This window comes from Daucus carota, chromosome 5 (genome assembly GCF_001625215.2).
Source record: "Daucus carota subsp. sativus chromosome 5, DH1 v3.0, whole genome shotgun sequence".
Taxonomy (NCBI): Eukaryota; Viridiplantae; Streptophyta; class Magnoliopsida; order Apiales; family Apiaceae; genus Daucus; species Daucus carota.
Window position 1 is genome coordinate 47,018,405 of NC_030385.2, and position 24,529 is coordinate 47,042,933.

Genomic DNA, 24,529 nt, shown 5'->3' on the forward strand with positions numbered 1-24,529 from the left:
ATACTAATTAAGATTTAAGAGCAAGAATGTTCCTTTTTCTAAAATAATATTTCAGCCAATTTGCACCAAATAGAAGTCTATAAATTTGGTCTCGTTTTGGATAAGCAACAACACATACACTTGCAAGAGCCAAAAAGTATCTAGCTGATCACGAGTGTTCTTTATTTTCAAAATGAACACATTCGGCTCTTTTGTTTTTGTGATTGTGGTGGTGCTGGGACTTTTTGAATCAGGCCATGCAGATCTGCAGATGGGATTTTACTCCAAAAGTTGCCCCAAAGCTGAGAAGATTGTCCAAGATTATGTCAATAAGCACATTCCCAATGCTCCGTCTCTCCCTGCAGCCTTGATAAGATTGCATTTTCATGATTGTTTTGTGAGGGTCAGTGTTTATAATGTAGTCTTGATTTTAATTTATTTTCATTAGGTTGAGAATATTGATATAGCATTACAGTATATGAACTGGTATGGTTAACTGATGACTTTTTGATGATCAGGGTTGCGATGCATCTATATTACTGAATTCTACTTCTAGTACTGGAAATCAAACAGAGAAGTTTGCTATTCCAAACCTAACAGTTAGAGGATTCGGCTTTATTGATGGTGTGAAGAGCCTACTTGAGAAAGAATGCCCTGGAATCGTCTCGTGTGCAGACATTATTACCTTGGTTGCAAGAGATTCCATAGTTGCCACTGTAAGAAGCAAATTATATACACAAACATTGGCTCACCTAGCTGCTTTCCCTTTATATTACAACACATATAAACACAATCAAATTTTATTTTTGTGACTCTGATATAGGGAGGGCCTTCTTGGAAAGTTCCCACTGGACGAAGAGATGGTCTGATCTCAAATGGCACGGAAACCTTAGGCCCCATTCCAGCTCCAACTTCAAATCTTTCCACCTTGCAAACAGATTTTTCTAGGCAAGGCCTTGACCTCAAAGATTTAGTGGTTTTATCTGGTAATTAACTGCGTAATTGTCAACATGTAAATTTTTAAAAGAAAAACAGTTCCATGCAATCACGCGGCAACTCATACTATAAGGTTGAATTGTTTCAGGTGCTCATACAGTTGGTTTCGGCCATTGTTCATCATTCTCAGCCCGTCTGTACAACTTCAATGGAACAGGAAATCCAGATCCATCATTCGACAGTGAGTACGTAGCGAATTTAAAGGCCAGAAAATGTAAATCAGCCAACGACACCACCACAAGGGTAGAGATGGACCCGGGAAGTGTTCGGACGTTTGATCTTAGCTACTACACTCTTTTACTTAAAAGAAGAGGCCTGTTTCAGTCTGATGCAGCTTTAACAACAAGCTCAACAACAAAAGCACTCATAACTCAACTTCTTCAGGGTTCGATCGAGAATTTCTATGCTGAATTTGCAAAATCCATGGAGAAAATGGGCCAGATTGGGGTACTCACAGGATCTTCTGGGGAAGTTAGGAAAAACTGTGCATTCGTGAATTAGTACAAACTCTGTTTTGCATGATTGTTCTAATATTTTCCGTGCGATGCTAGTGAAATAATCATCTGTTATTGTAATTGTAGACGGGATCGCAGGAATAATTAAGTCACCTTATGATGTTGGGATATTTTTTAGCGTGCACTCAATAATCAATTCGTGTAATTACTCTTGAAGGCAGGTTAAAGTGTATATAGCATATGTTCCTACTTGTTGCACCATGCAGCTGTAAAGAAGAGTGCTTGGTGCTCTCGATGATTATTGTATTTTCTTACCCGCATCATGGTTTTTTACTCCCTCCGTCCCATTTTAACTGCTTTTGACTTTTTTACACGTATTTTAAGATGTTAAAAAAATTACATCTACACATGATTATTTTTTATAAAATTTATATCAAATAAAAGTTTAGAGTCTAAACTTTTATTTGATATAAGAATTGAAATTTTTTATTGAGTGTAGATATTGTTTTTTTACACCTCAATATACGTGTTAAAAAGTCAAACATCAGTTAAAATGGGACAGAGGGAGTATGATTTTCCGGAGAAAAATTCAGAGGATTTAACCGACTTGTCAAAAGTACGATCTTTCATCAAAACCCCAAATCAGTTCGCAAAAAATTCACTGCTATGTGAAATTTATTAGATATATATTATTTTATACTAATTATATTTATTATAAAAAAATAAAAGAGATCACGGCATATTTTCAATAAAAATGTGGCTTTTTCTTGATGGCTACAGTCTAATCTAAAAAAAAGTTAAAGTCGGACTAGGGTCACAAGAATTTTCTGATCCCAGTTAACTACTAAAAATTTAAATAAAAAAATAAAATAATCCATAATCACTGATATTGCCGTAGTTATTATTTTTTGGTCGAACGAATTGTACATCTGCAAATATGTAAATAAACAGTGCTCTTTTTGTCTTAACTATATATATTTTTTTGATTTTTAACTATTTAATTTAATTTTAATAAACTAGAGATTTAATTAATAATACGATCATCAAAGAGTTATCCCATTTTCTTTTTCATAAGTAACTAGTGAAAAAAGCCGCGCTTCACGGCGGCATTATGAACTTTTTTATGAATTTGGACAAAATATTGTTTTAACTACTTTCCCGTCAAACATAATACTAATTAAAAAATTTATTATTATTTAAATAAAAATTAATTTGTACCGTCCTCCCCTCAAACACAATACTAATAAAGAATCTTTTTTATAAATTTTGATACGAAAAAATATTATAATTGCATAAAAGTTATTTCGAGTCGTGTTCCCATTAAACATATCATTAATAAAAAATACTATAATTAATATTAAATTTTGTTTAAGTGGCCCTCCTGTCAAACACAATACTAATAAAAAAATTGTTTGACCCGCCCTCTCATCAAAGGCAATATTAATCAATAATTATTATAATTATGATAAAATTAAATATAATATATATAGATAAAAATTAGTTTGAGCCGCGATCTGGTCAAACACAATGCTAATAACAAACCATTATAATATAGATATTAGTTTGAGTCGCCCTACCGTCAAACACAATACTAATAAAAATTATTATAATTATGATAAAGTTAAAGATTATAACCGGATAAAAATGATTTTAGTTGTGGTCCCGTTTTAATAAAAAAATATATATTATAACTTAGATAAAAAAAATTATTTTAGCCGCATTCCCGTCAAACATAATACTAACAGAAAATTTATTATTATTTAAATTAAAATTAATTTGGGTCGCCCTCTCCTCAAACACAATACTAATCAAGAATCATTTACATTATGATAAAATTATAATTATAATTAGATAAATATATCCAATTTCATAGATTTTACCTATTATATTTTTCTTTAAGATTCCTATTTCTTAATTGTTTAGAATTATCTCTCTTTTCTTTGAAGATTCCTATTTCTTTTTTTTTTTTGCCAGAAGATTCCTATTTCTTAATTTCATAGATTTTAGCTATTATATTTTTGTTAGAATTCCTAGTTCTTAACTACTTAGAATTGTCAAAAATAAAAATTGTACGTATTATCTTACAAATCTTAAATATAAATTTTATTTTATTTATCGTTGTTAGTTTAAATAAATATAATCCTATTACTTTTAATATTCCTAAATAAGAAAAAAATTGTATTACTTTTAGAATCCAAAAAGAAAAGAATTGTATTAACTTTTGGAATCCTTGAACTTAGTTTTTTAAATTATAATTATATTTTCTATCCAAAATTTAAAAAAAATATATAAAAAAATTTATTATTTTTAGAATCCAATAAAAAAAATTGTATTACCTTTAATATCCTTAAACTTGATTTTTTAAATCAAGTTTAAGAAACTCTACTTGCATAAGAACAGACTGCACTTTCTTGGGAGGACATGCAAGCAGTGCACGACTCTGTCTTGTATGTTAGTTCTGGGCGTTGCAGGCTTGCAACTGTTGATAAGAAAGAATTTTCTGAAATGGCTTGGGGCTTGGGGCTTGGTCAATAGTAAGGATAAATTTTTGTGGGTGGTCCGAGTCATTGAGACACCCTGCATCCTTAGAATTATAAATTTTATAATTTTTTAAAATAAGAATTGTATTTCATTAATAATTTGTATATTAATGTATAAATAAAAAATAAGTATTGTATTATCTTTATGATTCCTAAATATCAAGATTCTAGAATATTATAATCTTTAAAGTCCAATAAGAAAATAATTGTATCATCTTTAGAATTCTATAAGAAAAGAATTGTATTACCTTTAGAATTCTTGTAACTGATTTTTTGAACTATAAATTGTATAATATTTAGAATTCAATAAGAAAAGAATTTTATTGCTTTCAAAATTCTTATACCCGAATTTTATCCGGAATTTAAAAAAAAATCAGAAGACTGAATCGAGCAATATTAGAGACGCCCGCATCCTCTTTTCTATATATATACTAGTGAATAAAGCCGCGCTTCGCGGCGGGGTTATGAATTTTTTATAAATTTAGACAAAAAATTGTTTTAGGTACTTTCCCGTCAAACATAATACTAATACAAAATTTATTATTATTTAGATAAAAATTAATTTGGGTCGCCCTCCCCTTAAGCATAATACTAAGAAAGAATTTTTTTTATAAATTTTGATACAAAATAATATTATAATTGCATAAAAGTTATTTTAAGTCATGTTCCCGTTAAACATATCATTAATAAAAATATATTATAATTAATATAAAAATTTGTTTAAGTGGCCCTCCTGTCAAACACAATACTAATAAAAAAATTGTTTGACCCGCCCTCCTATCAAAGACAATATTAATCAATAATTATTATAATTATGATAAAATTAAATATAATAATATAGATAGAAATTAGTTTGAGCCGCTCACTTGTCAAACACAATGCTAATAACAAAACATTATTATAATATAGATATTAGTTTGAGTCGCCCTACCGTCAAACACAATACTAATAAAACTTATTATATAATTATGATAAAGTTAAAGATTATAATTGGATAAAAAATATTTTAAGTTGTAGCCCCTTTTTAATAAATATATATATTATAGCTTAGATAAAAAAAATTATTTTACCCGCTTTCCCGTCAAACATAATACTAATAGAAAATTTATTATTATTTATATAAAATTTAATTTGGGCCTCCTCCCCTCAAATACAATACTAATCAAGAATCATTTCCATTATGATAAAATTGTAATTATAATTGGATAAATATATTCAATTTCATAAATTTTAGCTATTATATTTTTCTTTAAGATTCTTATTTCTTAATTGTTTAGAATTATCTCTCTTTTCTTTTAAGATTCTTATTTCTTCACTACTTAGAATTTCATAGATTTTAACTATTATATTTTTGTTAAAATTCCTATTTCTTAACTATTTAGAATTGTATCTCTTTTACTATTACTATTTTTTAGCTATTTTAATTATTTTCTCTCAAAAAATTAGAAATTTAAACGGAAAGTTTGTAGAGGCTCCACGTAACCTATCGCGTATCCTCTCAAGAATCATTTACGTTATGATAAAATTATAATCATGATTGGATAAATATATCCATTTCATAATGCTTAGCTATTATATTTCCTGTTTTTTAATTTAAGACTCTTTTTTGTTAACTACTTAGAATTTCACAAATTTTAGCTATTATATTTTTGTTAAGATTCTTATTTCTTAACTATTTAGAATTATATCTCTTTTACGATTACTATTTTTTAACTACTTTACTTATTTTCTCTCAAAAAAATTAGAAAAAATAGAAAAATTAACCGGAGAGTTTTTAGAGACGCGTTAAGATTCCTACTTTTTAACTGCTTAGAATTAACTCTATTACGATTACTATTTTTTAGCTACTTTACCTATTTTTTCTCAAAGAATTAGAAAAATTAAACGGAGAGTTTCCAGAGACGCCACATCACCGTACTGCATCCTCCTTTATATTTTTTTAGATATATAATTTGACAATAAATAATCAAATACTCCCTCTGTCTCATTTAATTCTATACACTTTCCTCTTTTGGATGTCCCACTCAATTCTATACATTTCAAAACTTTCTCAAAACAGCAAACTTTTATAATAGTGTTTGTCTAGTGTGTGCCCATGGGCACACACTATACACCAAAATTGATGGTTTTGGTGGATTTTGATTGGTGGACTTGATGTAAATGCAGGGGGGCCATCTTTATTTATGATTAGATGACCAATAAAAATACACCAAACTCACAGGAGTCGGTGCTTATTGTGTGCCCATGGGCACACCATATGACCATAGAAAAACCAACCCACCCACTACTTTCAACTACTTTTTCAAATCTAGCCGAAACCTCAGCCTGACTAAACCAATGAAGAAGACGAATGATTTGCTTTCGTTTCTCATTTTCATCTTCTCCGCATTGTATGTAGCAGCAGCGAACAATGTCACTTACGACAGTCGCTCTCTCATCATCAACGGCCAGAGAAAGCTCCTCATCTCTGCTGCCATTCATTATCCTCGCAGCGTCCCCGCGGTAACAAATATTTACTTTGCTCTTTGTTTATAGCACGGCCCACGGAGTCCAACTCGACTGCTTCGTGTTTTAACAAGTTCGGAAACCATGGCTGAGGTGAGGGGTTCCAATAACCCTAAGTGGTTTGTTACATTATTAATTCGATTGAATCTAGTATTGGTCCCAAGTTTGTTGAATTCGAGTTATTTGATTTAATTTTATTTGTCGTCGTTTTTTTATATTTTGATATTCATCCATTTTATATATTGTGTTGTTCTGGTATTGCTAATTTTATGGATGTAGGAACTTCTTGCCTCACAAGGCCATATCCATGGTGGTGATGGATAGGTCCAGAAAGGGTGGAGAAGAAGAGCTATTTTGGCGATAATTGTGCCTTAATTAAGGATACTAATTATTCTTAATTAAGGTTTTAGTACCGTTTATGGCGACCATTATTGGGGCATTATTGGCCCATAAGAGGCATTTAAGTGCCATAATGTTGGCTCGTTTATGTCTTTTATTTTAATTTTAAATTTGCTCACATTCGTTCATTCTGTTTTGTCTTATTTTCAGGATGTTTGAAAAAGCATTTAAGAATTTATCTATTAAGGCGTTTTCCGAGAAGACGCGAATTTTGGTGGACAAGACAGTTGAGCTACAAACAAAGATAGAAAGGAATAAAGAAGACTTCATTTTTAGTCTATTTTGTAATCGATGTATTTTTTTGTAGGGTACTCTTTTTCCCCCTTGAGTTTTTTTCCCACAGGGTTTTGCTCTTGAGGGGTTTTAACGAGGCCCTTTTTTTGTGGGTTTTCTCTTCGGACTTGAAAGGTTATGTTATCTAAGCGTCCGGAGTATTTACATACTTTCGGTTAGATGATATACCTTCTTGAATGAAGGAAACTCTGTCCATCCGGATTGTAATTTTTTCTTGGTTTAATACAACCGTTTATTGTGACAAAAAAAAAAAAAAAAAAACTACTTTTTCAAATCTATTAATATATTGATGGGACCCACTAATTTACCCACTTTTCTTCCTCTTCTCACTACTTTATACTTACTTAATACACTTTTTTTAGTCTCCGTGCCCAATCCATATGTATACTTCTCAGAGGGACGGAGGGAGTAAGAATATAAATTTATAACTTCTTGTCCGAAGAATTTATGTAATCACGTTATTCAGTTTTCTCTGAAACGACTAACATGGATCTGTCTTGCAAAAAAAAATCGTATTATTTTTATAATTTCAAAATTAATATGAAAAAAATTGTATTATTGTTAGAATCCTTTTAATAGATTCTAGAGTATTATCTTTAGAATCCGATAAGAAAAGAAGGAAGACTGAATCGAACAATTTTAGATACCGTCAAACACAATACTAATAAAAATTATTATAATTATGATAAATTTAGTTATAATTGTTAAACATATCATTAATAAAAAAATATTATAATTAATATATAAATTTTTTAAGTCGCCTCCTGTCAAACACAATACTAATAAAAAAATTGTTTGACCCACCCTGCCATCAAAGACAATATTAATCAATAATTATTATAATTATGATAAAATTAAATATAATAATATAGATAAAGATAAGTTTGAGGCACTCTCTTGTCAAGCACAATACTAATAACAAAATATTATAATATAGATATTAGTTTGAGTCGCCCTACAGTCAAAGACAATACTAATAAAATTATTATAATTATGATAAATTATTTTAAGTTGTGGTCCCGTTTTAATAAAAAAATATTATAACTTAGATAAAAAATTATTCTAATCAATAATTATTTACATTATAATAAAATTATAATTATAATTGGATAAATATATCCAATTTCATAGATTTTAACTATTATATTTTTCTTTAAGAATCCTATTTCTTAATTGCTTAGAATTATCTCTCTTTTGTTTTAGGATTCCTATTTCTTAACTACTTAGAATTTCATAAATTTTAACTATTATAGTTTTGTTAAAATTTCTATTTCTTAACATTTATAAGTCTTAACATGCTTCTAACTTCTACTTTACTTTTCTAATTTAATGAAGAAGCACTTATTTTAAGCTAAACCAACGGCTCCCGCTTTGTTTATATTCTAATTAATAACATAAACCCTCCAAATTTGTTGTAATCTTTCTGATGCTGTGAAGGACTATCTTCCAACTTTGATATAAGATTATGGTTCTTCAGTTGAAGCTTATGCATCGCCTAATAAGATTTCTATATTAATATATGATTAAAAATAAAAATTGTATTACCTTATGATAAAAATTGTATCACCTTTTATGATTGCTAAATAAGAAAAAAGATTGTATTACTTGTAGAATCCTTTTTCTAGAGTATTACGTTTACGAATTCAATAAGAAAAGAATTACATTACTTTTAGAATTCTTAAACCTGATTTTTAGAATTATAATTATATTTTCTATCTGAAATTTAAGAAAATTAGGAAGATCGAATCGAACAATTCTAGAGACGCCCGCATCCTCTTTTATATATCATTCTCCTTTATATATATATATTGATGATTGATTGACTCACTCTTTGATAACTTATGACTATAGATCTTTCCTTGCAAAGAAGCTTCATTGAGCAGCCCACCAATGCTAAAATCAGAAATTGGGATACAAACACAACTCCGCAGAAGAATTTTTAAGTTTCAGGGCCAACCGATTTGCACAAATTAAAAACCCATACATATGTTTAAAGCCCATGAGTATAATCTCGCGTGCATCCGGATTGAGCCCAAGGCCCATTAATTAAACCCTAACAAAACCTAAAAGAGCCCCTCTATATATACACTGCTAAAATCATCATCCGCTTCCAAGTCAATCATCTCAATTTCTCCGTCCATGTATTTCAGGTCTCAATCGTTTTGTTTTTTTCATTAGATTTGTTCTCTGATTGCAATATTTTGAGATATATTGAATCTGGATGTGGTGATGAGGCTTATGTGGACTAGAGTTTCTGATCTGGCTTAATCCCCAGTTCTGAAGACAACCCCTTGGCTGTCTGAGCATTCTTCTTTCATCTTAGTTTTCAAAAATCACGTTATTATTGTTATAATTAACGGGCTTATGATGATAAATCTATTTATCTTAGCGGATTTCAGTGAGGTATTTATATCAATGATCTGATTGTTACACACACTGAAGCCTTTATTTTTATAATTATATTTTTATGTTTAAATTGTGATTATGAATAATTGCTGTGATGAGGCTAAACACCTAATTGGTGTATTGGGCAGTGGACAAGGCCTTTTGGTCTTGCCGTGATCCCTTATTTAAACGACTTCTCCTTCCACTGAGCATCTATTCTAAATTATGTTTATATTTTGTTAATTTCGAATTTGAATTATTATTTGATTAATTTTTTTGGCGTCCTTTACCAATTCTGGAGAATAAAATTGGTTTCTCTAGGTATAATGGCTTGGACGCAATAGCAAAGAATGGTCATCCTGATAAATGTACTCTCTCAATGTCATTTTATCCTGGAAACGCCACTGATATTTTATATGATGATCATATTAGAATTTCCTTTTTAGATGAATCGAATGCTAATGACGGATGAAATTGGGAGGAAAAGCAACCGGAGAGATTGAATGCTGAATGTAGAAACTGCATTAAGCAGAATCTTTGGTTGCTAAAATGATGTTGAATACTATATGCTTGCATGTGCTCTATCTACATAGAGCTCGTGCACTGATAGTTTCATATACATTGGATACATCTTTCAGCTAAATTCAATTACCAGACCTTTGCTTCGAATGAAATTGGCAGTTTCAAGAACCATAAACTTTAATTGAATGGAATTGGCAACTCAAAAGTAATTGAAAAAACTGCATTCCAAAACTTTTGGCACCTCAGCCCTGGACGAATAGTATAAAAGCTCAAGTTCTAATAAAAATGTTATTCAGGAATAAAATAGGGAAGACAGTAGATTAGGGGATTGACTCGTCACTCTTTGTTATGAGTTAAAAAAGAATTATGGTGGAATATTGGAAAAACCAGACACTCTTTGTTATGAGCTCAAGAGCTCAAATAGAAGAACTATAGTATTCGATAGAAGAATTATAGTATTCAAAATAAAATGAAGAATATAAAGGGAAAGATGGAAGATTGACTGACACTCTTTGTTACATGCTCAAGCACACTTTGTTACATGCTCAAGTCAAAAGACATGAGCTCAAAGACAGTTCAAGTTGAACATTGTTTTTTTCTAACTCCATATTCAACATTGTTTTTCTCTAACTCCATATTGTCTTAATACACATCAGTACATCTTTTGATGATATTAGTATAAATTATATTGAATTTAAATTTAAATTATAAGTTGTATTCAGTTTAAGTGTAATGCAACTTACATTCCATCTTTATAATATTTTGATTCGCATATTTTATAGTACCAACATCATTTGATCCTTCATGAATAATTTGATGTATGCTGTTTAGGTTATAGTCGACTTATTATTTTGCAAACATATACCATCTTTATAATATCTTAATTCACAATTTTGGATGCTACAATAAAATTTTAAAAAAAAAATCAAATATGTTCGGCATAGAATATTGTTTTTTGAAAAAATATATTAAAAATAAGTTTTGTTGAACAAAGTGTATTTAAAAAAAATATTGTTGCAAGAAGGTAGGTAATTATTTGATAATTGTATGCTTTAAGATATAAAATATGAACATTATTAATTTTTTATGAAAATTTTATATTAACGTTGATAGTTTCTATAAAAATCTAAAAAGCAGATTTTTCAGAAGCACGAAGGCTTGTTTTACCTGAAGATAGATTCTGAACCAATAGTATTTGTTTTGTAAAGTATCTTTACATTTATTAAAACCAATATTTCTTGTACTTATATTAAAAATACAAGAAAAATAAAGACAAAAATAGAAAAAAGGAAAACATGACAGAAATAAAACTATCACAAGAAAACATACCGATAACGGAGAAAATAGGAAATCCTTATAACTATCGATACATAAATTTGATCTTATATAATTAGGATAACTGAGTCACAATTATAGTGTGTTTTTTTGAACAGTATTATAGTGTTAATAATAGATTCAGGTTTCTGGAATAACTAAATTATATTTGTTATGTCAATTAGGAAATTGTTATTTGATAATAATTTAATGATGGGGACAGTTTAGTTTTATTATACTTGAGGCCAGGGGAGATTCCAGCAGCATCTTCTCAGTCCTGTTCGAACAAGAACAACTAAATATCTGCAGATCTGTTAAGAAGGGGGGACAATACAATATTACCTGTGTATCATCTCAGTTCCTAAAAATTACTCCAAATTGCCATCTCCCTAATAAAGAGACCAAAAAGAGCGAGTAATATGGACGACCATACCAGATCTTCTCAAATACTTATCACCACTTTATTTCACATTTTATTCTTCTTCCTTGTCATATGGTTTTTTCATTTTATTAATGCAGTGTTACACCCTTATCTCGCTACTCTGCAACAACTTAGTTGACTGTCAATTACGATTTGCAGTTATGCACAGACCTAGACTCACCATCCTTACATATAAATACCCAGTGCAAGTCTGTATCTGCACTCGGACGGACGATTTTGTGTATCCTTTGTGTTCTTTCAATATATCAGCTGTAACTTATTTTATCCGATATCGACTTTATTTTGATGATAGATACTAATAGCATCGGAATGTCCAGCTGCATGCTAGCTATGGATATGTGCTTCCATTCTTGATCACCTTTCTTCTTTCATAGTAGACGGGAATTGTGGCTCAATAGAGACTTTGGTAACGTTTTTTTGTTATTAGATTATGGTGTTTTGAATTTTTGTGATGAAGCTTGCGGTTTTGGATTTGTACTGATGTATTTTTTTTTGTTTTTTTTGAAATTCTGGATGTGATCAGTGAGAGGAGAGTCTTTGAGCCTGATTCCCGTCCAGACTTTTTTGAATTGATTTGATTAGGTTAGGTGAAAAAAAATCAGAATACTAGATTTTGGAGGATTATTTAATAGAAAGAAGAAATAAAAAATGTCGGGTTTATGTGATTATTGTGGTGTACTGAGAGCCATGGTGTATTGTGAATCGGACTCGGCCAAGTTATGCTTGCGTTGCGATACAAGTGTACATTCTGCAAATCTTCTGTCGTGTAGGCATCAACGATCATTAGTATGCAACAGATGCAACTGTCAGCCTGCCACGGTGAGATGTATGGATGATAAGATCTCATTTTGTCAAGGTTGTGACTGGAGTGGTTGTTCAGGGTCTGGTCATAGGCTTCAGAAATTAAATTCTTATACGGGTTCTTCCATTTATCAATTGTCAAACAGTTGCACTTCATTGCTTGAACTGCCTTATCCGAGTGCATGTGATTCGTCATTTACCCCAATGGCGGGTTCACTAATGGTTAATGAGAGCTCGATCAACAGCTGCTTGGTACATAGCCCGAATGAGTGCTCATCTGTGTTGGTAGATGATAATACGAATAGGATCAATGAATTGTCGTCTTCTATCAAGTTTGAAGATATTGTTGATCCATCTACAGGGGTTCCTCTGACCTCCAGTTATGTACCAGAGTGTAATAACGATCAACCATCCTTCTTACCTGCTGAGGAAGGATCAAATTTGCCAAAGGTATTTTTTATTTATATGATTATCATGTAGTTTGATATTTGTTCTTATTAGTTCCGTCTGTAGTCAAGAATCATAGATATGGCAACGGTTACTCAGAACAAAATACTTTAGCATTGAACACTGTGCGGTCATCTGATATGGTTTATTACTTAGTATTCGCAGACTTGTTCCACTTTGCAGGATATGATTCTTGGTGAAGGCGATGATCCTTGTAGAGGCGTTGATCTTGATGTTGCTCTGAATTTTGAATGTGGTTATGAAATGCCTGGCTGCTCCCAAGATCAACCAAAATATCAGAGGGAGAACGAGGGATTGGACTGCTTTGGATTGGAAAAGCTTTTACAAGTTGCAGAGTCAAACAACCAGATAGGAAGCACTTCAGAGGTTCTCTTCTAACCTAATCTTGAACTATATATAAAACCCTTGTGTTTCTGTTTGTCCAATGTATCCGAAGATAAATTTTTTTTTGTCTCAGTTCTTTTCTGATAGAACCATCCATTCTGAACATGTTAAATTCCATCTATTTTGTCAGTTCTTATAATGATATGTACCCACCCTATTCATTAAGATCCTCTGCTTTAGGATATAGAAAAAAATGAAAGAGCGCAAGCATTTAATGATCCCTTATTGTGAATTTACTTTCATAATACTGAAGGAATCGTCTGTACATGTTGCAGACAGCATCATCAATCCAACCAGAGGGCATTACTTTTCAATCCCCACAAGTGAACGGGTCAGCTAGTTTAATGCAAGCTATGAGCGGCAGTGCCAGTAGTATGCTCATGAATCCTAGCTGCATCAGAAATATTAGCTTTCCATTTCCCACTGGACCACTCTCACTACCAAGTATCACAGAAGAAAGCAAGGTTACTGATTACCAGGACTGTGGTCTATCGCCAGCTTTTCTGGCTGGTGAATCATCATGGGAGTCGACTCTAGAGACCAGTTCCCCACAGGCAAGGGACAAAGCTAAGATGAGATACAATGAAAAGAAGAAAACCCGAATGTATAATTTCTTGCCCCTAACTGTTATGCACAAGTATATACACTCATAATTTTGCACCACTCCGTATTAGACATCACCCATCAAAAAGCCTAAAAAACAGTTCTGCCTCTTAATTTTTTTTTTCATAACAGCTAGTTGCCTCATATGGCTACTGTGCTTATCTTTCAAGGTTTGGCAAACAAATAAGGTATGCTTCTCGTAAAGCTAGAGCTGACACCAGAAAGCGTGTAAAAGGAAGATTTGTGAAGGCTGGTGAAGCATATGACTATGATCCTCTTGGGAAAAGAATCTTATAATTCAGTTGAGCGATTTTGTTCTACTTCCTTGCAGCATTAAGTCTAAGAAGGTACTTCATGTCACAATATGCAACTTGCATAGTATGAAGCATAAGAGGAACTCAATCACTTCTGATGATAAAATATATAGGAGGGTAGGAAAATGATGGGAGGCCTTTAGTTAGCTTTCTAAAAGCATTTATTCCAGTTTGCTGCGTATTAGCTGTTTACTAGAACAATGTCATCTTTGCATTGGCAGATACTTATTATTTCTGCAGAGGCCTTCATAAATTTTGTTTTGGACGCTGGATCAACACTTGCATCATTCCTGAACTTGTTACCATCTGGTTGGTTATTCTCATCTCCCATATCCGAGTCATTTGTTCTGAAGCATAGAATTTTTTTAGTGTTTCCTTGATATTGACTCTCCTTTTAAATTTACTAACCAAGGAATCTCTATTGCACGATTTAATTTTGCAGTTCATAAAATATTGCGAGGAATTACTGATGAACTTCATGGCGGACGCTTACTTTTCACATGGCTTTTCAGCAAAGAGTATATAAACTTTTTTTCCGGGAATTTTGCACTATTTCCTCAATCCATCATTGAGGAGATTTGCCTTGTTTAACTTTTAAGAGGTGCAACTATACCAAGTACAAGTAATAAATTTCGACAGCATTAGTTCTGAGACACTGGAACAGAACTCCCGTCTTTGACAGCATGAATAAGGATACAGTGCAGATATTAAGTGGAAAAGAAACAGAGAAAGCAAATTTTTAAGAGAAGTTCTCCATGTGAATATAAACAACACTTGCTGAGTATATTTTTTCGTTCTCTCCATTGGCGTCGTTCAGGTACAAGCTTGCTGTAAGTTCAAGATTTTTTGTGCAATTGCAGTCAAGTTGAGGGAAGATGCCTCTACAATTTTGTCTTACAAATAATCACTTCTGTTAGTGGTAATACCTTTGCGGGATCTTTTTATGCTTTTTTCGGCTGCTAGAAATCTGGATAATAATTCACCAGAGCAGCCAGAGCCTTACAGTTTTGGAAATATGAGATTAAAATTTATTTATTTACTTTCTTTCTCCTGATACAACACTAAATAATTTCTGTTCATGAGTTGTGCAGGTTTCATTTTATTAAACAAGATAACCGAACAACTTATTGGACCCTAGTTATTGACTAGCCTATAACCCTTGGTGCAACACTTGTTATATAGGGAAGAGCGTAACATTAGTTAGCTTGCTAGCCCAGAAAAAAAATTATACATAAAAAGTGACAACACTGGTACAAACTGAAATTTATTAACAAAAAGGAACTCTTGTATTATTGCTATTTGAGTTAGAATAATGTATTACATCTCCTTCTGAAGTCTAATAGAGCTATATAAAATATATTAATGAAATAAACTATCCTAAAAATAATAATGTTAAAAGAAACTGATTCCAGATTGTGAATATATGAGAATTCAGAGAAACAAGAAGGGTCTGATAAGCTGATTGGAATGGTTGGGTTCCACAGCATCTGATTCGTTATCAGAAGACTGGTTTTCGATATTCTCCTTTTTACAAAGAATGGTGGGAAGTAGCACCTGAGCAGAAAGTCCAATGAGGTATCGGTGGGTGAGAGAGCGACAATTAGTGCAGAGAAAGCATCTAATATGTCTCTGAGCTAGGAAATTAGCAGCATGAACCCTTGTATCACATTTTTCACATAGAAAAGCGTCGTCGGCTTGACAGTAGACAGAGGCTTCTGAATCACAAAGCTCACAAGAAACTGAGGGTGATGGTGAGAATTGGGAGCCATGATGGTGGTTATCCTTGCACGCACACTCCTCGTCTGTCAAGCACGACTCATCCTCAGACGAGTCATCATGCTTTCTCTCCTCCTCTTCTCTTCCTCTGCACATTTTCTTATCGAAATCAATATATGAAACAGAATTTGCACAAGGAGGATAATAGCTTATGAATTGAAGAAACTGATAGTGGTCACAATGTGTTTATATAGAGACCATTCTCTTGTACATGCATACCAACATGTGGTAGTTTGCATGCAGTTCACTCAAGGAATGCTGTCCTGTAATTTTAATGGCATGACCAAAATACCCTCCATAAAAATCTAAGGCATAATTTGTTGTTGGTGGTTAGATGGTCAATTATGCTTAAGTAAACAAGAAGCTAGCTGAGTTGGTTGCATGGTCTGTAATTAAAGAGGTAAATTTCGCAGTGGGGCGTATTTGAGCAACCAATTATTAAAGTCCAAGAAAGAAGAGTTGTCGCAAACACAAGGTGAGAAGTGATTTGACTGGTTCTGAGGCCATATAAAAATCATATGGCTAAAAAACGCATATGCCAGAGGCAATTCAAGTGAGTGAGATTGAACGTGTAAACAGAGGAGTGGAACCCAAAAATGTACATTCTGATTTACTGACCATAGATTAGTAGGTGTGTGGTCAAGTGAGTACAAATGTGTGGTTGGTTTTGAAGGCTTCTTTTATTTGTGAATCTTGTGCCAACCAATTCAAACACCATCTTTATTTCAGTTGTTGAGAGTAGACTACACATTTTACTGCAGCTTCGATAGCAACATGCATGGATTCATACTTTCCGTTGTTTCTTGGCACCTGTCATGAAATTTCATGTGTGGTCTGGTTTCGGACCAACCATGCAACCACCCGATGATTTATGTTCTTTAACAGTTCTATTTTTCGATCTCACACGGAATGTTAACAATCCAATTATATCGATACGTAGATGATTATTTTAGGTTTAGCAAGTCTTGCAAGGAAGATGCATGTTGGGTGATAGTGACAAGATAGGGTATCACATAGTGATCGACCTCAAGTCCAGCTGTCGGCACTTTGTGCGTCTGAAATGCAAAGTTTAAAATGGCATATGATGATGGCCACTCCTCCAAATGACCATAATTCTGTGACCAAAATGTTGCCAACCGCGCCATATTCATGAGTCGTGCTAAGTGTAGTGACAGCGTTTTCAGACGAATCCGGTCGGTTCTGTATGATCGGAAAAACGCTATTTCGTTTTCGTGGTACCATTAATATTCACAAATTTACTATTAACACAATCGAGTTGGTTTTGGTTTGCGTCTAGAAGAGGACCACTTGAAAAACAAGTAACTCACAAGAAACGAAAGAAATGAAGAACTGATGACTTACCACGTTGATGGACTCTAGTCCATAATAGTTTGGTGTCTGGAAACTTGTCAGCAAAACTTTAAATTTTAAACCTTAATGTATACGTGTAAAGTAATATATATATAGTCTAGACATTGATCGGCATTTTTAACGTATTTATTCCGTCAGAAGAATTCTATAATTCTGGACCTCAGGTGCAAACGAGTTGAGCTCAGCCTGGATTAAGGAGAATTGAATAAAGAATATTTTTTTTATTATAAGATTATCTACGCTTTTTGGACAATTAACATACAAACACTCATATTCAGAATCTTTATTAAGAACTGAAAGGGGAGGGGCGTTAATATAAGCAATACTATCATAAGATACTTGGAGGCCGTTTACATTGACTTAAGACACAGTTCTTAATCTGATTTTCATTATTAAATTCAAAGGTGTTTGTTTCTGTGCAAAAATTTAAAACTGACTTAAAGTTAATAATAAATTATAGTAATTAATTAAATTAGACTATGAAAGGGATAGGAACTAATTTTTTAAATAATTTATTTCTATTATCATATTTTAAACATTCATAAATTACTTATAATATAAAATTTTTTAATGTATCAGCTCAGCCCATATAAGACACTCAACCCAGCAGCCCATATACAAGGAAACAAAATCTTGGCTTCAACTTTCAATCTCCAAATCTTTGTGGCTTCATCGATACAACAATCTTGGGCCGAATCTAGTAAGTCGCAAAGCAATCAAGGGCCGAATCTAGTACCACCGCCACATCCGTACACGTCATAACAACAACCAACGAACTGGGTACTGGAACACTTGCCGGTAGCTCTGTAATGGCACGCATCTCGTTGAGGAGAATCTTGAGAAACCCAAACCCAAACCCAAGTATCAAAGACTTTCTCTTACTCATTTTTCTTCTCCTCACCATCTTCCTCCTCCGTCTCCACCACAACCGCCCCGATCCCCTCCTCATCACAACGGACCCCACCACCACCACACAGGTCCAAGTAGACCCCACCGCCCTCCACCACCTCCTCTTCTCAATAGCCTCCTCCTCTGCCTCCCTCCCCAAACGCATTCCCTACATACGTCTCTGGTTCGATTCCAACACCACCCGCGCCTTTATTTTTCTTGATCGTCATTTACCCATCACTTCCCCTTATATTCCTCCTATTCGCGTTTCTGCCTCTACTACTTCTTTTCCCTACACCTTTCCACGTGGCCTGCGCTCCGCGATTCGCGTTGCTAGGATTGTTAAAGAGGCTGTTGAATTGAATCAGAAGGATGTTAGATGGTTCGTGTTTGGGGATGATGACACGGTGTTTTTTGTGGATAATTTGGTCAAGGTTTTGGCCAAGTATGATCACGACAAGTGGTATTATGTGGGGGCTAATTCCGAGAGTTACGAACAGAATGACAAGTATGCGTTTGGAATGGGGTTCGGTGGGGGAGGATTTGCGATTAGTTATGGTTTAGGGAGGGTTTTAGCTAGGGTTTTGGATTCGTGTCTTATGAGGTATCCTCACTTGTATGGGAGTGATTCCAGGATTTACTCTTGCTTGGCTGAGCTTGGTGTCCACATGACTCATGAGCCTGGCTTTCATCAGGTACTTTTTGTAATACCTCTTTTCTTCATCATTGTATTGCTTATTTTACGAGTGTATTTCATTGCCGTTTGTAATTAGGAGTGGTACTTTCAGCTGTAGGATCATGTTCGGAAATGTTCAAATTTGGTTACAAAACTTACTAAAATCTACACTAATAAATATGAAAACCTAAGTGCGAAGGAGTATAATTTTTGTGTCATATCCTGATTAATTGAGCAGGCATCGTGTTATCATTCAGGTGTCGGTTTAATGTAGTTCATAATGGGCTGTGTTAGACTAAATTTCCCCTATTAAAACTTTGAGCAAAATTATATGTACTTTTACAGTAGGTTCTAAGATAGAACTAAAATTGGCAACCTTAGGGTTATTTTGTTTGTATAGAGTACTATTATGTAGTTCTTTTCCCTTCTAGTGGGGATATAGATACCATTGGGGCATTGACCCCTACGTAGCTCCACCACTGCATTTATTAAAGACATAGTTTTACGACATGCTCCAGCTCTATGTGTTTACCATTGTATGTAGTATCTTTGATTATATGATCATGATCAACTGAAGTACCTCTGGTTTATGGAAGTACCGGATACAGTTGCATTGATAATTTGGTTTGACTACTGTAAAGTGTATATTATATCTACAAGGTTGATGTACGAGGAGATCTGTTTGGAATGCTTACATCACATCCATTATCACCTCTCCTCTCACTCCATCACTTGGATGCCATTGATCCAATTTTCCCTAAAATGGACCGGACTCGAGCTCTAGAGCATCTATTCAAAGCTGTGAATGTAGATCCTGCCAGGATTTTGCAGCAAACTGTTTGTTATGATCGTTCAAACTCAATTACTGTATCAGTTGCATGGGGTTATGCTGTTCAGGTCCACGAAGCCAATGTACTTTTGCCAGACCTCCTTCCTGTACAGAGAACATTTAGACCATGGAGAAGGGGAAAAAATATGTCCTCAAGCCGTTATATGTTCAACACAAGAGCATATTTCCGTGATCCTTGCAATAGACCTGCTGTTTATTTTTTCAATAGCGTGACCCCTTCTAAAAGTGGTGTTTATACTGACTATTTAAAACACAACGTCGGTGTTTGCTCAAAACCTGACGTCATACAGAATTTGAAAAGCATTAGAGTTTTCTCGCACCAACAATATCTTGACCCTGAACAGGTTTATACTATGTTGTTAATAATGTGAATTTTTTATTTTTCTTGCTATATTATGTGCATGACCGTGTGCTTCTGTTCTTTTCATTGCAGATGAAGGCACCTCGTCGTCAGTGTTGTAGCATATCATCATTTTCTAGCAACATGCTGGTTGTTGGGATTAAACAATGCGGCTCTGATGAATTGATATCTATGCAGAACTAGAACCCATTTTTTTTCTATATCCACAAAAAGATTTTTTTTATGGCACAGCCTTTTAGCAGGAGCCTGCCTTTTAGAGGTACAGAGTAATAATACACATATTACAATCTGGAATTCCACAATCAGGAAATATTTGTCAACACTTATCACTTCACATTGTTGCCCTGTGTTCAAGCCTTTTTTTCGGTACTCTTGAAAATCGTTTTTGACTTTGATCTGTTTCAGGAGGATGTAGTCTAACTGCAGAGCAAGGGATTCAAGGGAGCGAACTTGTTTTTCCCACTTTACTTAGACTATTGAGGGTTGAAAGGCTCCCCCTTGCAGCCACATAAATCATACAACTTCAACACAAACTTCTGCAAATTGCTCTGGAAATTAAAAAATTGATCTGGATATAACATTTCCCGGTTGAAATTGGTGAAGAACTTTGCTCCTGTGACCTTTTTAGTGTACAAGTGCACCCCATTACAGTTTCTGTAAGCAGTTGGGTGCAATGTCTCGTTGAAGAAAAGATGGGACATGCATTAGGAGAATGTGGCCGTGTTTATAAGAAATCAAAGTTGTACTGCTATAATAAATTTGCCGGCATCGAAGTTGAATTGTTTGTGACATAAATTATAAATGTATGTTATACATTAGAACCTCTACATAAACTCAAGAACATATAAATTATTTTTCGTTTTTGTGTTTACTGTAAAGATTGGTGGATTGCATATTTTTGATACTTTGTGCTTTTGTAGCTATACTTGAATGATTATAGGGTCGGTTTATATTTTGTTTAATCAGGAAAAAAACTACAGATGTACTTTGATCTTTAGCAATTTAATTGTTTGTAAGGTATTTTGATCTTTAGCAAGTTCTTGATTCCGGTTTTTCAGAAAACTTCCTAGTTACCTAGCAACAGAAAATCTTATGCTATGGGCCTATGGCTACTAGGCAGCAGGCACTACTCCGTCTCAGTAGTTTTTTCCTGAAGGTATTTTATAGGTGCAATGTAATGTGAAAAACAGGAGTTCAGTATATTAAGTGTTTTCAAAAGTTCTCCGAGCTAATGCAAAAATGTTGTTGCAACAGAATGAAGTATTCTGGGATGCAGTAGTGTAACTACTCAAGACTTTGTTACAAATGTAGTTCGTAGTGAGTTTCGGGTTAGAAACTTGTGTAAATGAGACAAATATTGGTAGTATACACTTTTATGCTTGAGATTCTGGACCTGCTGGCTTTGAATTCAGAAGAGGTTGTAAAGCCTTGACAACAATCGTCATATTTGGTCTGAAGTCTGCTTCATATTGGACACAAAGTGCTGCCACTGCTGCCATCTGAAACGAAAATAGACTCATGTAATATCTGATATCCACACATTTACAAGCAACAACTAAAACAGTGTACAATGAGGAACAAGGAAACCTTAGCAATGGCCTTTGGTGGGTAATCATTTTCTAGCTTTGGGTCCACGCATTGCTTTACTTTGTCTTCGCTCAATCTCGGAGTTGCCTACAGATCAAATGACTTGCTGTTAAAATTTCGCAGATGTATGTGAAGGGGGAAGGTTTTTTCAAGCTAATGTAACGAAATATGCACCCAAGTAACAAGACTCTGTTGTCCTTTAGGCATTGTGTGATCCACTGGCTTTCTTCCTGTTAAAAGCTCAAGAAGAACCACTCCGAAACTGTAAACATCACTTTTGTGAGTTATCTGCCCTGTCATTGCATACCTGAACCAAATCCGCAAGTACACAATGAATAAGAATTGTCGGGACTTCCATGACATGCAAGATAAAATATAACTAAACTTTCAAACAAGAGAAGAACAAGTCATACTCTGGAGCATGATAGCCGAATGTTCCCAGTACTCTAGTTGAATGCAGCCGAGCAGCTGTATCAGATGACTGATTTGTTAAACTGAAATCGGCAATTTTGGCTACAAAATCATCAAACAGAAGGACGTTGCTGGATCTGACATCACGATGAACAATTGGAGGCTGAACCTTTTCATGTAGAAACTCCAGGCCTCTTGCTGCACCATAAGCAATTTTAACTCTTTGGTTCCAACTAAGAACTGGACCAGGTTCTGCCCCTTGTACACCCTTCCTTCCTATACCAGTGGAACAACCAACAGTAAACTGCTGAGCTTTTAGAAACAAACATATCTACTGCAAAGCTTTGGCATACCATGTAATATATCATGTAGGGATCCCATTGTTGCATACTGGTATACCAGTATCCTATTGTTGGCCTCTAAGCAATAGCCAATCATCTCCGTAAAATGATCATTCTTGAGTCTGGACACCCTTGACAGCTGGACGGCACAAAATATGAGTAACACAGGTTAAATTGATATAACAAGTTCAACCACTTGTCATTACAACTAGGAAAGAGGTTCTTTGAAAGCACCTGGGCTGCAAAGTCCGAGTCTGAATCTTCAGAACTAGTATCAAGCTTCTTAATTGCAGCAGTTGTTCCATTGCTCAGCTTTCCACAGAAAACCCGTCCATAGGAACCTTCTCCAATTAAAGCTTTTGTCCCAAAGTTGCCGGTTATCTTATTCAGCTCATCCAATGACAGAGCTGGTATTTCAATAGGCAAAACTTTCTGATCACCTCCGGTTCTAGTGATTCCAGAACCCCTTGGTTCCCCTCTATTACTACCTAATATATAAATATCGAAGGAGGCAACTTGATCAGATTTTAGTTTTTGTTAGATAAAATGAATAAAATGTCAGAAACATGCTGGAAAACAACTGAAGCAAACAATGAATTAGCAGAATTTAAGAGTATAGACCTTCATAGTGTTGCATGTGAATTAATTTCACATATGACAGACTATTACACGTTATTAAAAAGATGATAATAGAAAAACTAAGCTTTAGGAAGAGACACATAACCTTTACAAATTCCAAGTATAGTTGTAGCTTGTACGAAAAATATCAAACCTTTTTTTATATTTTTATTCAAAAAAGAAGAAACATATTCGAAGACCAATTAAAGCGAGGCTATATGTTACCTCCAGCACCTAATGTATTTCCCCCTCTAGGAGGCGCGGCGATATTATTTGCAGGTGGACCACCAGGGATCTCTTCTTCTGCACCGCCGCAGCAGAACATGCTTCAGATCAAGGGCACCTTCTCACAGGGATACCTCAGAAGTTTTCTTTATCAAAAAACGATAAACTGCAGAGATTTTCTTCTGCAGACCTTGAAATATCTATCTTGCAGCTCCAAAAGTTCAACCTATAAACATGTCAAACTACAGCCTATTTATCCGACAAATCATTAAAAAAAAAAAAAAATCCTCTTTACTACTTGCCCTCATTTCACCGTTTACATTGTCATTTTCTTTCATTCAAAGTTTCAAGCAGAAAAATCTTTAAAAAAAAGATACATTATTACCAAGTTAGCTATCTATTGAGAAATACAGAAAACATAATACTATGGCAAGAAACATATAAATAGTGGGAAATTTTCATGGAAGAATGAAACATACCAGAAACACAGTTTATATCCTGAATCACCAGCAAAAATTAATCAACCAAAAGATTGAAAATGAAGAAATGAAAAAAAGGGGGGAAGAGAGGAAGAGAAACAACAGGAATTTCTCTTTCTCTCTTTGTTTTTTCTGTCTTTCTGTGTCTGCAAATTGTGTTTTGGGGAAATTAAGACAGGGAATTGTTTCGCGGGAAATTCGGTTAGAATCTGTTTTAACCGCTAATAATCAACTCGGCATTTTCCAAAACAATTTATCCAAAAAGAGTAAACAAGAATTTGATGATTTGTTTCCTTATCAATTACATTTAATCGGTTTAAATATCAGGTAGGTTATGTTCAAAAAACTTGAGTAGATCTCTCATCGTAAAATTGACTCTTGATCATCAAATGATTTAATTTGATCATTTTTGATAAAGTCAAAAATTGAAATTATCCAAAATCAAAAAATGATAAATAAGAATGTAGAGCTCTTTTTGAGCTTTGAAATGGTGCTAAATTTTCAATTTGAATCACGGAATCATGATAAATTTGATTTTGATTCTC

The 24,529-nt window shown here is 33.7% G+C and overlaps 5 protein-coding genes and 4 non-coding genes across 13 annotated transcripts; 7 read left to right on the forward strand and 2 right to left on the reverse strand.

The window, feature by feature from the left end:
- LOC108221933 (peroxidase 3) lies at positions 1-1,750 on the forward strand. The gene is made up of 4 exons (XM_017395792.2): positions 1-382; positions 498-695; positions 803-965; positions 1,064-1,750. The coding sequence occupies exons 1-4, from the start codon at positions 173-175 to the stop codon at positions 1,474-1,476; spliced, it is 984 nt and encodes a 327-aa protein (XP_017251281.1). The 5' UTR covers positions 1-172; the 3' UTR covers positions 1,477-1,750.
- Positions 1,751-9,385: 7,635 nt separating this feature from the next.
- Positions 9,386-9,479, forward strand: LOC135146866 (small nucleolar RNA Z157/R69/R10). Its single transcript, XR_010283960.1, has one exon. It is a non-coding gene; the product is annotated as a small nucleolar RNA Z157/R69/R10 (small nucleolar RNA).
- Positions 9,480-9,526: 47 nt separating this feature from the next.
- LOC135146868 (small nucleolar RNA R11/Z151) lies at positions 9,527-9,613 on the forward strand. The gene has a single exon (XR_010283962.1). It is a non-coding gene; the product is annotated as a small nucleolar RNA R11/Z151 (small nucleolar RNA).
- Positions 9,614-9,659: 46 nt separating this feature from the next.
- LOC135146869 (small nucleolar RNA Z152/R70/R12) lies at positions 9,660-9,767 on the forward strand. The gene has a single exon (XR_010283963.1). It is a non-coding gene; the product is annotated as a small nucleolar RNA Z152/R70/R12 (small nucleolar RNA).
- Positions 9,768-9,841: 74 nt separating this feature from the next.
- LOC135146883 (small nucleolar RNA snoR80) lies at positions 9,842-9,966 on the forward strand. Its single transcript, XR_010283977.1, has one exon. It is a non-coding gene; the product is annotated as a small nucleolar RNA snoR80 (small nucleolar RNA).
- A 2,067-nt stretch (positions 9,967-12,033) lies between these two features.
- Positions 12,034-15,436, forward strand: LOC108223436 (putative zinc finger protein CONSTANS-LIKE 11). 5 transcript variants are annotated; one of them, XM_064093491.1, is made up of 7 exons: positions 12,034-12,237; positions 12,355-13,082; positions 13,263-13,466; positions 13,760-14,088; positions 14,258-14,434; positions 14,623-14,710; positions 14,844-15,436. In XM_064093491.1, the coding sequence occupies exons 2-5, from the start codon at positions 12,480-12,482 to the stop codon at positions 14,382-14,384; spliced, it is 1,263 nt and encodes a 420-aa protein (XP_063949561.1). In that variant the 5' UTR covers positions 12,034-12,237; positions 12,355-12,479; the 3' UTR covers positions 14,385-14,434; positions 14,623-14,710; positions 14,844-15,436. The 5 variants fall into 5 exon arrangements, with proteins under 5 accessions (XP_063949561.1, XP_017253193.1, XP_017253196.1 ...); XM_017397704.2 differs by lacking the exon at positions 12,034-12,237 and having other exon boundaries at positions 12,341-13,082; positions 13,245-13,466; positions 14,844-14,983; XM_017397707.2 differs by lacking the exon at positions 12,034-12,237 and having other exon boundaries at positions 12,341-13,082; positions 14,844-14,983.
- Positions 15,437-15,832: 396 nt separating this feature from the next.
- LOC108223438 (B-box domain protein 30) lies at positions 15,833-16,273 on the reverse strand. Its single transcript, XM_017397709.2, has one exon. The coding sequence runs from the start codon at positions 16,271-16,273 to the stop codon at positions 15,833-15,835; it is 441 nt and encodes a 146-aa protein (XP_017253198.1).
- Positions 16,274-18,218: 1,945 nt separating this feature from the next.
- Positions 18,219-21,230, forward strand: LOC108223435 (uncharacterized). The gene is made up of 4 exons (XM_017397703.2): positions 18,219-19,131; positions 19,773-20,306; positions 20,396-20,582; positions 20,729-21,230. Exons 1-3 carry the CDS (start codon positions 18,358-18,360, stop codon positions 20,504-20,506), a joined length of 1,419 nt encoding a protein of 472 aa, XP_017253192.1. The 5' UTR covers positions 18,219-18,357; the 3' UTR covers positions 20,507-20,582; positions 20,729-21,230.
- Positions 21,231-21,499: 269 nt separating this feature from the next.
- Positions 21,500-24,130, reverse strand: LOC108222216 (probable protein kinase At2g41970). The gene is made up of 8 exons (XM_017396132.2): positions 23,985-24,130; positions 23,506-23,731; positions 22,897-23,150; positions 22,675-22,801; positions 22,324-22,597; positions 22,085-22,217; positions 21,911-21,997; positions 21,500-21,822 (listed from the first exon to the last, which is right to left on the reverse strand). The coding sequence occupies exons 2-8, from the start codon at positions 23,603-23,605 to the stop codon at positions 21,697-21,699; spliced, it is 1,101 nt and encodes a 366-aa protein (XP_017251621.1). The 5' UTR covers positions 23,606-23,731; positions 23,985-24,130; the 3' UTR covers positions 21,500-21,696.
- Between the last annotated feature and the right edge of the window lie 399 nt (positions 24,131-24,529).